This window comes from Callorhinchus milii, unplaced genomic scaffold (genome assembly GCF_018977255.1).
Source record: "Callorhinchus milii isolate IMCB2004 unplaced genomic scaffold, IMCB_Cmil_1.0 Scaffold10, whole genome shotgun sequence".
Taxonomy (NCBI): Eukaryota; Metazoa; Chordata; class Chondrichthyes; order Chimaeriformes; family Callorhinchidae; genus Callorhinchus; species Callorhinchus milii.
Window position 1 is genome coordinate 15,157 of NW_024704751.1, and position 15,598 is coordinate 30,754.

General features: G+C 50.9%; 1 protein-coding gene and 1 long non-coding RNA gene across 3 annotated transcripts in view; one reads left to right on the top strand and one right to left on the bottom strand.

Moving 5' to 3' along the window:
* The first annotated feature begins 3,178 nt into the window (after window positions 1-3,178).
* The window catches only part of LOC103173062 (ion channel TACAN), a 14,364-nt gene continuing 1,944 nt past the window's right edge, over window positions 3,179-15,598 (top strand). The window contains exons 1-3 of one of the 2 annotated variants that reach the window (XM_042338650.1): window positions 3,179-3,454; window positions 8,622-8,740; window positions 9,665-9,710. In XM_042338650.1, the coding sequence (XP_042194584.1) occupies window positions 8,625-8,740; window positions 9,665-9,710 (162 nt within the window). In that variant the 5' untranslated portion in view covers window positions 3,179-3,454; window positions 8,622-8,624. Of the gene's footprint in view, window positions 3,455-6,949; window positions 7,055-8,621; window positions 8,741-9,664; window positions 9,711-15,598 lie in introns of those variants that run through there. The other variant, XM_042338649.1, reaches the window with a different exon arrangement.
* LOC103172309 overlaps window positions 13,866-15,598 on the bottom strand; it is a 13,286-nt gene continuing 11,553 nt past the window's right edge. The window contains exon 3 of the long non-coding RNA XR_006085326.1: window positions 13,866-13,892. This is a non-coding gene — a long non-coding RNA (uncharacterized LOC103172309). The remainder of the gene's footprint in view (window positions 13,893-15,598) is intronic.

The window sequence follows — 15,598 nt, forward strand, 5'->3', positions numbered from 1 at the left end:
ACACAGGGCGAGAGTGAGAGAGACACACAGGGCGAGAGTGAGGGAGACACACAGGGCGAGAGTGAGAGAAATACAGGGAGAGAGTGAGAGACACACACAGTGAGAGAGTGAGAGACACACAGTGAGAGAGTGAGGACACACAACAACAACAACAACAAGATTCCATTTATAAAGCGCCTTTCACGTCAGGAGGACGTCCCGAGGCGCTGCACAGTTGGGTCATGACCCGAGGAGGGGGGAAATGGTCAGGGTGAGGGGAGGGAAGGGAGGGAGCGAGGAGGGGGGAAATGGTCAGGGTGAGGGGAGGGAAGGGAGGGAGCGAGGAGGGGGGAAATGGTCAGGGTGAGGGGAGGGAAGGGAGGGAGCGAGGAGTGGGTAGAGAGTCGAGAGGGGAGCTGAAGGCTGAAGGTCAAAGAGAAAGGTTTTGAGACCGGCCTTGAAGGAGGAGAGGGAGGAAGCGGCGAAGGCACTGGGGATAGAGTTCCAGAGCCTCGGGGCTGAGAGGCTGAAGGCCACCGATGGTCGGGCGGTTGGGGCGGGGGATGGGGGGCCGACCGGAGCCAGAGGAACGGAGGGTACGGGCAGGTGAGTGGGGGATAGTAGGTGAGGGCGAGGGTGAGGGCGAGGGTGGAGGCGAGCGAGGGCGAGGGTGAGGGCGAGGGTGAGGGCGAGGGCGAGGGTGGGAGTGATGTGGGCGCGGTGTCTGGTGTGGGACAGTACACGAGCTGCAGAGTTCTGAATGACCTGCAGTGTGGAGGGAGGGCCGGGAAGGCCGACGAGGAGAGAGTTCCCATAGTCCAGCCTTGAGGTGATAAAGGTGTGAACCAGAGTTCAGCCGCGTGAGGGGTGAGGTAGTGCCGTAGTCTGGCGAACTGACACAGTGAGAGAGTGAGAGACACACACCGTGAGAGAGTGAGAGACACACACAGTGAGAGAGTGAGAGACACACACAGTGAGTGTGTGAGAGACACACAGTGAGTGTGAGAGATACACACAGTGAGAGAGTGTGAGAGACAGTGAGAGTCATCAGCAATGTCTGTTGTGTTACTTCACTGCATCAAATGTGCTGCTGAGTTTTGATCACCTCAAACCGCACAGTTTGTCATTGAGTCTGTCATCTTCCCATTCCCTCTCCAGCTCACCCCCCCATCCTGTCCAGGCCACATCCCCACCCCCTCCATCCTCTCCAGTTCACACCCCCCACCCCCCGTCCTCTCCAGCTCACCCCCTACCCAGTTCTGTCCAGCTCATACCCCCCCGCCCCAGTCCTCTCCAGTTTCCCCCCCTCGTCCTGTCCAACTCACACCCCTGAGAGCCAAGTCTCTCCCAGGACCGGGAGCTCTGTGTTGTTTACCGTTAGTTTTTGGGGCTCCCCCTGTGACCAGCCATGTTAACACAAACCTTAGCTCACTCACACCTCAGGGATGAGGGGAGCTGCTCAGGAACAATGATCACAGCCAGACTCGGTCTCCTATATCTATGTCAGTGACTGCAATCAATGTAATAACTTTCTCAGGAAATAAAGATTCAAGTGGCGAATCAACAGAAAGATGGCCATTTATCACAAAATCACTGGACAATGTCATCAATATAATCACATCATTCGCTGTACACATGAAGCATCTGCAGCAGCTCCCAGCGTCACCACAACAAATGGCTTTTACACAGCGCCTTTCACAGCAGCAGAACACCCCAAGGCACTGGACAGTCAAGGATTTGCACCAGAGCTGGAGGTTGGGATCAGGGAGTGTGGCTGAAGAGGAGGCTCTTGAGATGGGCCTTGAAGGAGGCAATTTCCCTCAGGTTGAGACAGGTGAAAATGACGTTTTCACCACCATTTTAATCGGTAATTCTTGCCTGAAAACCTCTCCCTCCTCCCTTGGTTGGTGTCCAATCCCGCCATTGTGTAGCACGTTGAGATAATAATAATAATAATCCTTGCATTTGATATAGCGCTTTTCACATCGGGAGGATGTCCCAAAGCGCTTCACAGAACACACTGTAAAGTGAATTGACTGTATATTTGTGGGCGAACGCGGCAGCCAATTGCGCACAGCAATGTCCCACAAACAGTCGTGGATTGAAAATGACCAATTTATTATTGTTTTGGTTTTGGAGGGATTATTATTAGGCGTATGGAGTAAGGAAACTTGCCCAAGGTTTCGCCCTCTGCCTGGGATTGAACTCAGGTCTCTCACTTGCAAAGCGAGTGCTCTAACCACTGAGCCACAGGACTCTATCCTGAGATCTTCAGCGACAAACAAAAATTCATTTGTAAAGGGCCCTTCACGGGCGGACGTCCCAAGAACCTGAACAGTTGGGGATCCAGACCCGAGCGTGGTTGGGGGGGGGCGGCAGGGTTGGGATGAAGGAGAGCAGAGAGGTAGGAGGGCGGCTGAAGGCGCAGTTGAAAAGGAGGGTCTTGAGTTGTGCCTTGAAGGAGGCGAGGAACGGAGCAAGGCACAGAAATTGTGGGATGGAGTTCCAGAGTGTGGGGGCAGAGAGCCTGAAAGCCCAGTTGCCAATGGTAGGGCGGGTCGGTCGGGAGACATGGAGCAGGCCAGAGCCCGCTGAACAGAGGGAGCGGACAGGTTGATAAGGGAGTCAGCAGGGGCAAGGCTCTGGATGGCTTTGAAAGTGAGGATGAGTATTTTGAACTCGATACTCTGGGGGATGGGGAGTCAGGCGAGGGTGGGGGTGATGGAGCCTGTTGCGTGAATACATGAGCTGCAGAGTTCTGGATGAGGAAAGAGTTGGGGAGGCCGATAAGGGAGTTTCCGTAGTCGAGACTTGATGTGACGGATGCATGTATGAAGGTTTCAGCAGCCTGAGGGGTTAGGCAGATTTGGGTAATGTGGAGAAAGCGGAAGGCAGAGTGGTCATGGCATGGATATAATAATATTAATTTGCATTTGATATAGCGCTTTTCATGTATTCTCAATGTCTCAAAGCGCTTCACAAAATATACTATGAAATGAATTAACTGTGGGTGAAACGCAGCAGCCAATTGCGAACAGCAGCGTCCCACAAACAGCCGTGGATTGAAAATGACCAATTTATTATTGTTTTTTTCTCAAGGGACTATTCAGGTGTGTGGAGTAAGGAAATTTGCTCAAAGTTTTGCCCTGCCTGGAATTGAACCCAGGTGTCTCGCTTGCCAGGCGAGTGCTCTAACCACTGAGCTACAGGATTCCACAACATGGGGGAGAAAGGACAGTTGAGGGTTGAATAAGACACCAGGGTTCTAGACTGGAGGTGGAATGTGCATCCGTGGATGGTGATGCTGTCAGCTCCTGAGGTGCGGGGGCTCTGTTGCGAGCTGAAAAGGAGGGCTTCGGTCTTGCTGACGTCCGGGACTCAATGTCAGGATATGTTTTCCTGGAAGCGAGGGGAGAGGCAGAAGGATAGAGTTGGGTGTCATCCGCATACATCTATCCTGAATGAAGGGTGCTGAGTAAGTGCAAGTTGTTGGGAGTTTTTATACTGAGCGCTGGGTTTCATCTGCATGTTCACACCAGGAGAGGTCAGTGACACAACACCAATCCTGAGCAATGTTATTTCTGATATTTAATTATTAATAATAATTCACAGCATCCAGAATCTCCAGATGTCTCACAAGGGATTGCTGTCAAGTGCAGCAACTATATTTTAGGCAAACTTGGTAGACATTTTGTGCAGAGAGTGCGGATGGTCCCAGGCTGCAGCTCCCAGTTATTGAGCCGCTCACAAACACAGAGGGAGTTGGTGGTCCCCACTCTATCCCCAGGGCTGGAGAGAGCTGTGAGAGGGCTGATCGTTGCGATGTGTCTATGTGTTTGAGTGACTGGCGAGAGGTTAATCTTTTTTTGTGAGGCAAAAAGAGTGTGAAATAATCATTACATGTCTTCTCAAACCTCTTCACAGGATTTAGTGTAACCTCACACTGACTAACCAGCGAGTGGCAACAACAACATTACATTTGTGAGGTGCCTTTCACGTTAGGAGAGTTGTGATGACTGACCATCAATAAATAATAAGTCTTGCATCATGTTGGAAGGACATATCAAAGGGCGTCATGGGAATTTACTGTTAAATAAAGTGACTGTATATGATAGTCAACTGTAACAGCACAATTGTGAACAGCAATGTCCCACAATCTGCCATGGTGTGAGTGACCAATTTTATTTTGGGGGATTGTTGGCCAGGACACCAGGTACACTTCCTTGACTTTTTGAATAGTGACATGGGATCCTTAACGTCCACCTGAACAGGCCGACGACTTACGTTTTAATGTCTCATCTACAATGTAGACCTCAGCACTGCATAAAAGCAAAAGCTTGGACTATGTGTTTCCAATTTGAATTCATATCCTGTTTACGCAGGATAACATCTAGGAGTGCTGCACAGCATCCCAGGAGATTAGAGACACATTACTGGATACCTGGTGCTCATTACTAAATACCCTAAGCACTGATCAGTAAATACCCTGAAACACAGCAGCCAGACACATTAACAACATGTTAGGGCTAATTTCAGTGAGTTAAAAAGGGACCTAGCCAAGGTGGACTGGAAAGAAAGATTGGCAGGTAAAACAGCTAAAGAGCAGTGGGAAGTCTTCAAGGATGAGATAGCTTGGGGACAGAATAAATATATTTCCAAAAAAGGGATCCAAACCTCCCTGGATGAATGAGGAAATTGGGTTTAAAATAAAACAGAAAAAGGAGGCTTATGATAAATGTCAGGTTTAAAATACAGAAGATAATCAAATAGAAGATAGAAAGCACAGAAGAGAAGTGAATAAGGAAATAAGAGGCAAAGAGATTGTAGAGAGAAAAGATTAGCGGGTAACATAAAAGGGAACCCTAAGGTATTTTGTAAGCATATAAAGAATAAAAGGTTAGTCAAAGGTAGAGTGGGTCCAATTAGGGACCAAAGGGGAAATCTTCTTGTGGAGGCAGAGGGTATGGCTGGCGTAGGAATGAGTACTTTGCATCTGTCTTCACAAAAGAAGAGAATGAAGTCAATGCCACAGTATTGGAGGAGAGGGGAGAGAAATTGGATAAGAATAAACTGAGAGGAGGTACTAAAAAGGTTGATGGTGCTCAAGGTAGATAAGTCACCCGGTCTGGACAGGATGGATCCTAGGTTACTGAGGGAAGTAAGGGTGGAAATAACGGAGGTTCCGGCCACAATCTGTCAATCCTCCTTGGACACCGGGTGGTGCCAGAGGACTGGAGGGCTGCAAATGTTATTCCCCTTTACAAAAAGGGGCAGAAGGATAAACCCGGGAGCTACAGGCCAGTCAGCCTAACGTCAGTAGTGGGGAAACTTCTAGAGACTATAATCCGGGACAAAATAAATGTTCACTTCATATGTGTTAATAAAGGACAGCCAACATGGATTTGTTAAGAGCAAATCATGTAACAAATATGGTAGTTTTATGTTGAAGTAACGGAGAGGGTGGATGAAGTTAGTGCAGTTTATGGTTTATATGGATTTTCAAAAGGGGTTTGATAAAGTTTGATAAGAGACTTGTAAGCAAAATAGAAGCCCCCGGTATTAAAGGGACAGGGACAGCGGATACAGGACTGTCTGGGAGACAGAAAGCAGAGAGTGGTGGTGAACGGTTGTTGTTCTGACTGGAGGGAAGTGTGCAGTGGTGTCCCCCAGGGGTCGGTATTGGGGCCATTGCTGTTTGTGATCTATATAAATGACCTGGACTTGGGTATAGGGAGGACAATTTCCAAGTTTGCAGATGATACTACGCAAGGAAAAGGAGTAACCAGTGAGGAGGATAGGAGCAGACAGCAAGGGGACATAGACAGACTGGTCAAATGGGCAGACACGTGGCAGATGGAGTTTAATGTGGAGAAATGTGAAGTGATGATTTTGGGAGGAAGAATGAGGAGAGGCAATATAAGCTGATGGTACAATCTTAAAGGGGGTGAAGGGACAGAGAGACCTGAGGGTTCATATAGTAAATCCTTGAAGGAGGCCGGACAGGAAGATAAAGCTGTTACAAAAGCGTCCGGGATACGAGGCTTTATAAATAGGGGCATAGAATACACAAGTCAGGAAGTTATGATGAACCTTTATATAAAACACTGGTTAGGCCTCAGCGAGAGACTGTGTGCAGTTCTGGGCCCCACACTTTAGGAAGGATGTCAAGGCATTGGAGAGGGTGTGAAGGAGATTGACCAGAATGGTACCAGGAATGAGGGACTTCAGTGATCAGGAGAGGTAGAGAAGCTCGGATTATTCTCCTTGGAGCAGAGAAGGTTAAGAGGAGACTTAATAGAAGTTTTCAAAATGATGAGGGGATTCGATCGGGTGAACAGGAGAAACTATTCCCACTGGCGGGTGGGTCGGTAACCCGAGGGCACAGATTTAAAATAGTTGTTGAAAGAAACAGAGGGGAGGGGAGGAGAAATGTCTTCACACAGCGAGTTGTTGGGATCTGGAATGCAGTGCTGGTGGGAACCGAGAGGGGGAGCGGTTGATCACAGTGCGGCCGTGACTGTGCCGGGGGGCGGGGCCGGGGGCGGGGCTGTGCGGGGTCGAGGGGCGGGGCCGTGTGCGGGCGGGGCCGTGCGGGGGCGGGGCTGGGCCGGGGGCGGGGCTGTGCGGGGCGGGGCCGTGTGCGGGCGGGGCCGTGCGGGGGCGGGGCTGGGCCGGGGGCGGGGCTGTGCGAGGGCCGGGGGCGGGGCGGTGAGGGGGCGGGGCCGGGAGCGGGGCTGTGAGGGGGCGGGGCGGTGAGGGGGCGGGGCCGGGGCGGGGCGGTGAGGGGCGGGGCCGGGCCGGGGGGCGGGGCTGTGAGGGGCGGGGCCGGGGCGGGGCCGGGGGGCGGGGCGGTGAGGGGGCGGGGCCGGGCCGGGGGCGGGGCGGTGAGGGGCGGGGCCGGGGGGCGGGGCCGGGGGGCGGGGCGGTGAGGGGGCGGGGCCGGGGGGGGCCGGGCCGGGGGGCGGGGCGGTGAGGGGGCGGGGCCGGGCCGGGGGTAGAGGACGCTATGGCGCGGGGCGGTGAGCAATGGCGCTCAGACTGGGAACAACTGACTGCAGATTATCAGCAAATCCAGGTACCCCCCGAGACTGTCCGCAACCACTGCCTCAGCCACAACCACTGCCTCAACCACTGCCACTGCCTCAACCACAGCCACAGCCACAGTCACTGCCTCAAACACTGCCACAACCACAGCCACAGCCTCAACCACAGCCACAGCCTCAGCCACTGCCTCAGCCACAGCCACTGCCTCAACCACAGCCACTGCCTCAACCACAGCCACTGCCTCAGTCACAACCACTGCCTCAACCACAGCCACTGCCTCAGTCACTGCCTCAGCCATAGCCACTGCCTCAACCACAGCCACAGCCTCAGTCACTGCCTCAGTCACAGCCACTGCCTCAGTCACTGACACTGCCTCAGTCACAGTCACTGCCTCAACCACAGCCACTGCCTCAACCACAGCCACTGCCTCAGTCACTGCCTCAGTCACAGTCACTGCCTCAGTCACTGCCTCAACCACTGCCTCAGTCACTGCCTCAGTCACAGTCACTGCCTCAGTCACTGCCTCAACCACTGCCTCAGTCACAGCCACAGCCACTGCCTCAGTCACAGCCTCAGTCACAGTCACAGTCACTGCCTCAGTCACAGTCACAGTCACTGCCTCAGTCACAGTCACAGCCAAGTTCACAGATTCCAGGGCTCAGAGTCCATCAGCTCTTCTGTCTGTAAAAACCTGTTGTCAGATTTGTGGAGTTCAGGAACGTAGTGACAGTCACTGTGTAATCTGACAAATTAAGAACGAAAACTCTTGTCACCTTAATCAGAAAAGGTTATTTAGGAGACATTACAATGATTTAAAAGGGCACTGTCCTTAACTCTGCACAGAGAGCAAGTGTGGAAATGTGGCAGAGTTTTACTGTATACAGTTTCATTTACTGCTTCACTAACCGAACAAACACACGGTTGAGATGCATTAAGCGTTTGTTTCTGGAGAACCTCGAACCTTCATCAGATAAATAAACACAGAATCAGAGTTCAAACCCGTTTCTGCGAATCTGTGTGGACATCACAACGTTTTTTTATTAATTTAAATTGTGATTCTGTTGAATATCTGACAATCTAAACTAAGTGTTGTCCTAAAGATAAAACCGTGAGAATACAAGTTTTTATCTCATCTGGAAAAGTCACCGCAACAGAATCTCTCTTTTATGATCCATTGGATCGTGGAGCCCTGAAGCTCAGTGGTCAGAGCACTCACTTTGCAAGCGAGGCACCTGGTTTGATTCCCGGCAGGTCAGGGTGAAACCTTGGGCGAGTTTCCTTACTCCACACACACGCCTGATAATAATCCCTCAAGAAAAAAACAATAATAATTTGGTCGTTGACTATTTGTGGGGACGCTGCTGTGCGCAATTGGCTGCCGTGTTTCACCCACAAAGTTACAGTCAATTCACTTTACAGTATATTCTGTGAAGCGCTTTGAGATGTCGAGAAGACGTGATAAGCACTATATCAAATGCAAGGATTATTATTATTCGATCATCTCAGAGCAGAGTGAAGGTGAGCTGTACTACACAGCCTAAGAGTCCCGTAGCTGCGAAGACTGAGAATCTTGGATTCCCTCTGTTTTTGATGTTTAGGATATGCACAAACTCTACAAACAACAACTGGAGGAAATGATCAAACTGCAAAATAGCTGCTTGTGTTCCATTGAGCGACAGAAGAAGAAATTCAAGGAGCTTTCCAAGAGTCTCAAACAGTAAATATTCAAAAAATGTATTCCTCATCTTTCCTGTTCACCAGTATACCCCCACCTCCCCCCACACCCCACCCCACCCACACACCCTACAATAGATAGTAGATTATAGGGTCTACACCAGCGGTGGCCAATCTGAACATTCACACTAGTCCAAGTAACTCTGCATTTGAACGGAATGTGTTTTCTGTTTTTTCTTGATTGAATACTTTTTGTTTTAAGGCCTAAATCAAGAAATATTCAGTCAAGAAAATGTATTTTGTTTGCTGACCATAAAGGTTGGACCATCCTGGTCTAGAGCCATGCTCCCTGTCACTGAGGCTTGTAATTGGTAACATTCGGTCAGTTACTTTTCTTTCGCTCTTGTAAGAGATTTGGATGGAAATGACTAATACGGTTGTGTAATAATCCAAGGTTTATTAAGTAATACAAACCCTTAACTTACTCTTAAGACTGAGACCATAGATACAGTAGAATCGATATCGAATCCACTGGGAAGTGTGCTGACCCTCTACGACAACTCCAACTATTTTAAAGTTACATCTTTTATGTGTTTCTAACTCTGCCCCCCCTTGTCATAGAGACAGCCCCCTCTTCACAGGCTGCTAGTGATCTTTGAGCTGTTTCTCTTTGCATGGGAAAATATTATCTGATAAGGAGAAGGAGATATGGACAGCTAATTGGGAGGATTCCCGATTCTTAATCTTGAGCTAATCAGATGTCCAGGAGTGCACTTCACTCTCTGAGTCTCCTTGTTTTCACATCTGTGCTCAAGGACATAATTACTCATTTCCTAGTCCGAGCAAGGGCAAGTTATCCGAACAAGTTATCATTTGTGACAAAATCCAGTGTGGACTGTGGGCTGCCAGAGCCTGCGAGCTTCAAGGCTGCTGTGTTTGACACTGAAAATGATTCCTCCCTCCACAGATGTAGTCGTTCAGCACGAGCCGGTGAAGTCGAGGGTCTGAAACTGCACTCCACCCTCGCCCTCGCTCTCGCCCTCGCTCGCCCCCACTGGCTCCCCATCCCCCAGAGGATTGATTTCAAGATCCTCATCCTCACCTACAAGGCCATTCACGGCCTTGCTCCCTCCTACCTCTCCAACCTACTATCCCCCTACCTACCTGCCCGTACCCTCCGTTCCTCTGGCTCCGGTCTGCTCCACATCCCCCGCCCCAACCGCCCTACCATCGGTGGTCGGGCCTTCAGCCTCTCAGCCCCGAGGCTCTGGAACTCTATCCCCCAGCGCCTTCGCCGCTTCCTCCCTTTCCTCCTTCAAGGCCAGTCTCAAAACCTTTCTCTTTGACCGAGCCTTCAGCTCCCCTCTCGACTCTCTTCCCCTCCTCGCTCCTCCCATCCCTCCCCTCACCCTGACCATTTCCCCCCTCCTCGCTCCCTCCCTTCCCTCCCCTCACCCTGACCATTTCCCTCCAATGCTCGGGTCATGACCCAACTGTGCAGCGCCTTGGGACGTCCTCCTGACGTGAAAGGCACTTTATAAATGGAATCTTGTTGTTGTATCCTTTAGAAATCTATCAACCTCAGTCTTGAATATGTTCAAGGACTGAGCATCCACAGCCTTCTGGGGTAGAGAATTCCACAAATTCACTACTCTCTGAGTGAAAAAAAAGGTTTCCTCAACTCAGTTCGAAAAGGCTGACCCTTAATCTTGAGACAATGACCTCTAGTTTTAAATTCTCCAACCAGGGGAAACGGTCTCACGGCATCTGCCCTGACAAGACCCTTAAGAATCTTATAGGTTTCTATAAGGTCACCTCTAATTCTTCTATGTTCTAGAATATAGGCCTGTGTGCCTCCCTCCCTCCCTCCCTCCCATCCTCTGTCTGTCTGTTTCCCCTGTCCTTCCCCTGCCGGCTGCTCATTGCTAACCACAATGAGGCCCACCCCCTTCTGTGCCACCTCTAGCCCCCCCAGCCTCCTGCAGGCTGACAATGTGCCACTAAACCCGCTGCCTCTCGTCCCAGTATGCGCACCTTGGCTGCCGCCCCCGACCCGAGCTGGCCCTCCCTAAAAATACCTCCCTCCCTGCAACTCTCCTGCTCTGTCCTGCTCTCTCTCCGCCCTCCTCGCCTCCTATCTCTGCTTGACCCCCCTCCACCGCCTCCCACTGCTCCAGCCTGGGAATCCTCCGCGGGCTCATCGGAGTTGGCTGTCCAGCAGCAGCCACACCGACTGCCCAGTTCCCCTACCCCCACAAGCCACCCCAGACCCAGACCCTCTTGTTGGGAGAAGACAGTATCCATATAAAATGTATGAAAATGTTATCAACATAAAATGTACTTTAGAGTTATGGTAAAACAGATTTTTCTCTTTCATGTTAACCCATATGTTCAATTGTTGATTGTGGAGAATCAGCAGAATGTTGAAGGAAGTACCAATATAGTACTCTCAGATGGTGCATGTTGGAAGTTGTCAGAAATGAATCAGACAGAATCTCAAGAGAGCAATTAGAAGAAATAGAGAACCACTTGCTGGAGTAACAGACTGTACTCAAAACGTACGTATGTTGGCAAAAGGAGGGAAAACAGAAGAAAACGAGGTCCAGGATAGATGTCATAGTCAGGAGGTTGTTCATCATAACTAGACCAATTAGTATGAGTTAATGAGTAAGAAAGAAAGAAGCAAGCTGGTGGAGTAGAAATTAGGAGACAGATGAATCCTTGATACATCAAGGTTGAAGCTGACCTTATGGGCCTACTGCATAAACAGGACTCAGGGAGATAATTGAAAGAAGGAGATGTTTTAGAAGAACATCAGTTATCTTGTCCGGTCAGACCAAAGTCAGGGCAGTAATCAGGAAGCACATGCAGAATTTGGAAAAAAACCACCCCAGATACCCTATAAAGGTGTATGAGAAAGAGAGAATAGTAGTAGAGGATTGAAGACCAGCTGGATGTCATAAGAAACATTAGACAGTGAGTATTCTTCAGTCTGCTCAAGATCCAGAAGGACTAGACAAAGTCAAGAGAGAGAGACATCCTGCTACTGAAAAAAAGTTAAACTTGTAGTATAACTTTGTTACTTATGATAAATTAACCTTTGCATGCCTGCATATATATATATATAAAACTGTGAATATTTGAACATGTATATTACTCAACTACTCGTGTTTAAGGTAATCATCAACCTTCTATAATCTAATTATCAATTACCTGTTGTACTCTTACCTATTAAGTCTCATTTATGTACTTTTATAATTTAATCATTGTGAATTAAAAGCAAGAACTTTACCACACCATATTTGGTTATTGTGGAGTCCTTGTTCCGAACCCTGGGATTTGAATTTCCCAACACTCTCCTCCCTCATCCGCATCCCCAACCCCCCGCCAACCAATCCACTACCCCCTCCCATCCCACACATCCCCCTGCCAACTGTCCACTCCGCATTGGCCTTCAAAACGTCCGCTCCATCTCCAACAAGATCTTGGGCATCAATGAACTCATCTCGATGAGAACATTGACATCTTGGCCCTCACTGAAACCTGGATCACCCCAGGTGTCACCTTCCCCCTCACTGAGGCCACACCACCCGGCTACACCCACCACCATGCCTCACGCCCCAGCCGCCATGGTGGCGGGGTGGCCCTCATATCCAGGGTGTCACTTGCCCCATCCCCCTACTCCACTGGCTATCGCCCCCCAAAATCCTCACCCACCTTCATCTCTGACATCTCCACCCTCCTCCCTCTGCTTCGACCGCCTCATCATCCTAGGCAACTTCAACCTCCACTTCCCTCTCCTGCTCCATCTCCTCAGACTTCTCCTCTCTCCTCTCCTCTCTCAACCTCTCCCTCCACATCCACTCTGCTATCCACACCCACGGTCACCCGCTCAACCTGGTGATCACCCGGGGCCTCAGTGTCTTGGATGTCACCATCACTGACAAAGTGATCTCTGACCACCAATTCATCTCCCTCAACTCCCATATCCCTCTCCCCACGGCTTCCAAACCTACCACCATCTTCTACCGCCCGTGGAAGATCTCCCCGCAGTCTCTCTCCGCTACCCTGGAGTCCTCTGAACTCCTCCCCCTCTGGCCCACCTCTTGCACCAATCCACTCGCTGCACTTACTCTTCTCCACAGCACCCTCTCCACCACACTCGACGTCCTTGCCCCCCTCACCTCCCGAACTGCCTCCTATCCCGATCCTCACCCTGGTTCACCAGCCACCTACGCTCGCTTAAGGGCCAGGTGAGGCTGCCGAACGCACTTGGCTTAAATCCGGCCTAACAGTCCAACGCCACATCTGGCTAGACCTCATCAAAACCTACCGCCCGCTCTCGCCTCGGCCAAATCATCCTTCTATTCCAGGTTAATCCTGGAGGCGAAGGGCAACCCCAGGCTCCTGTTCTCCACCACCAACTGGCTCCTCCGCCCTCCCAGCCACGCCTTGCAGATTCTTTCTTCTGACTCTCACCCCAAGAAAATGCTGGACTTCCTCGAGTCCAAAATCGAGGGAATCTGCTCAGCTGCCACTGCCCCCACAACGCCCACCCCCTCCCTAACCCCACCCCACCCCACACTCCGACAATTACCCATCTCTCCTTCCACACCTTTGAACCTGTCACCCCCTCCTCTGTCTTCACCACCATATCCTCTATGAAGTCCACCACCTGTTCCCTGGACCCCATCCCCACTCCTTTCTTTAAATCGCAGCTCCACCTCCTTGCCCCACTATTCACCGACACCATCAACCTCTCCCTGTCATCTGGCACTGTTCCTTCCCCCCCTCAAAAAAAGCCATCATCACCCCCACCCTGAAGAAACCTTTCCTTGACTCATCAAGGCTATCCAGCTACTGGCCCATCTCAAAACCTCCCTTTCCTATCCAAGGTACTTGAGAGAGCCGTTGCCTCCCATCTTTGCTCTTTCCTCTCCTCCCACTCTATCCATAAGTCCCTCTAATCAGGTTTCCGTGCTGCCCATAGCGTGGACCACTCAATCCTCCTCCACCACCTCTCCTCCCACCTCAACCTTCAAGGTTCTGTCCTTGACTGGTTCAGGTCCTACCTTTCACAATGCCTCCACTTCGTCGCAGCAAACGGCTTCTCCTCCAGTCCCCACACTGTCTCATGCGGTGTTCCTCAGGGCTCTGTCCTCGGTCCCCTCCTCTTCACCCTCAACATGCTCCCCCTTGGAGACATCATCCGCAGACATGGGGTAAATTTCCACATGTACGCAAATGACACCCAACTCTATCTCTCTGCCTCCACCCTCAACTCCAGAACTACTGGTGTCCTGACTGACTGTCTGTCCCACATCAAGTCCTGGACGAGGGACAACTTTCTCCAACTCAATGCCAGCAAGACCGAGGCCCTCCTGATTGGCTCACGCCAGCGCCTCCGCACCTCGGGCGCTGGCAGCATCAGCCTTCACGGCTGCACACTCAACCTCACTAAGCCAGTCAGGAACCTGTGTTTTGTTTGACCCTAAACTGTCCTTTCTCCCCCACATCCACGCCATGACCGGCACTGCCTACCGCCACCTCCGCAACATTGCCAGACTCCGCCACTGCCTCACCCTCAGGCTGCCGAAACCCTCACCCACGCATTTGTCACATCAAGGCTCGATTATGGAAACTCCCTCCTCATCGGCCTTCCCAACTCTTCCCTTGACAAGCTGCAGATCATCCAGAACTCTGCAGCTCGTGTACTCTCGTGCACCAGGCTCCGTGACCCCATCATTCCCACCCTCGCCCGACTCCACTGGCTCCCCATCCCCCAGAGGATTGAGTTCAAGATCCTCGTCCTCACTTTCAAGGCCATCCACGGCCTTGCCCCCTCCTACCTCTCTGACCTGCTGACTACCTGCCAACCTGCCCACTCCCTCCGTTCAGCCTGCTCCATGTCTCCCGCGCTACCATTGGTGGCCGGGCTTTCAGCCTCTCTGCCCCTACACTCTGGAATTCCATCCCATGGTCCCTTCGCCTCGCTTCCTCCGTTGTCGCCTTCAAGGTCGGTTTCAAGACCCTTCTCTTCGACCGTGCCCTTGGTCGCCCTCCCACCTCTCTGCCTTCCCTCAACCCTACACCAACCCTCCCCTCCCCCATGCTCGGGCCCCAACACCTGACTGTTCAGCGCTTTGAGACGTCCAACATGAAAGGCGCTCTATAAATGTCATTTTGTTGGTGGTGTAGTTTACTCAACCTGTCCTCATAGGTCAAACCCCTCATCCCAGGAACCAACCTAGTGAATCTACGCTGCACCCCCTCTAAGGCGACTATGTCCTTTCTTAAATAAGGAGACCAAAACTGCACACAATATTCCAGGTGCGATCTCACCAAGGCCTTAACAACTGCAGCAAGACTTCCCTACACTTGTACTCTAACCCTTTGAAATAAACGTCAACATGGCATGTAGAGTCCTGTGGCTCAGTGGTTAGAGCACTCGCTTTGCAAGCGAGAGACCTGAGTTCAATCCCAGGCAGAGGGCAAAACCTTGGGCAAGTTTCCTTACCCCACACAGAGCCTAATAATAATCCCTCCAAAACCAAAAACAATAATAAATTGGTCATTTTTAATCTACGACTGTTTGTGGGACATTGCTGTGCGCAATTGGCTGCCGCGTTCGCCCACAAATATACAGTCAATTCACTTTACAGTATATTCTGTGAAGCGCTTTGGGACATCTAGAAGACGTGAAAAGCGCTATATCAAATGCAAGGATTATTATTATTAATATTAGCCTTCCTAGTTGCTTGAAGCCTAATGCCTATTATCACGGGGCAAGCTCGAGGGGCCGAATGGCCTACTCCTGCTCCTAATTCTTATTATCCCGTATGTTTTTTTAACAGCTTAATCTACCTATCCTGCCACCTTCAAAGATTTACTTATATGTCTG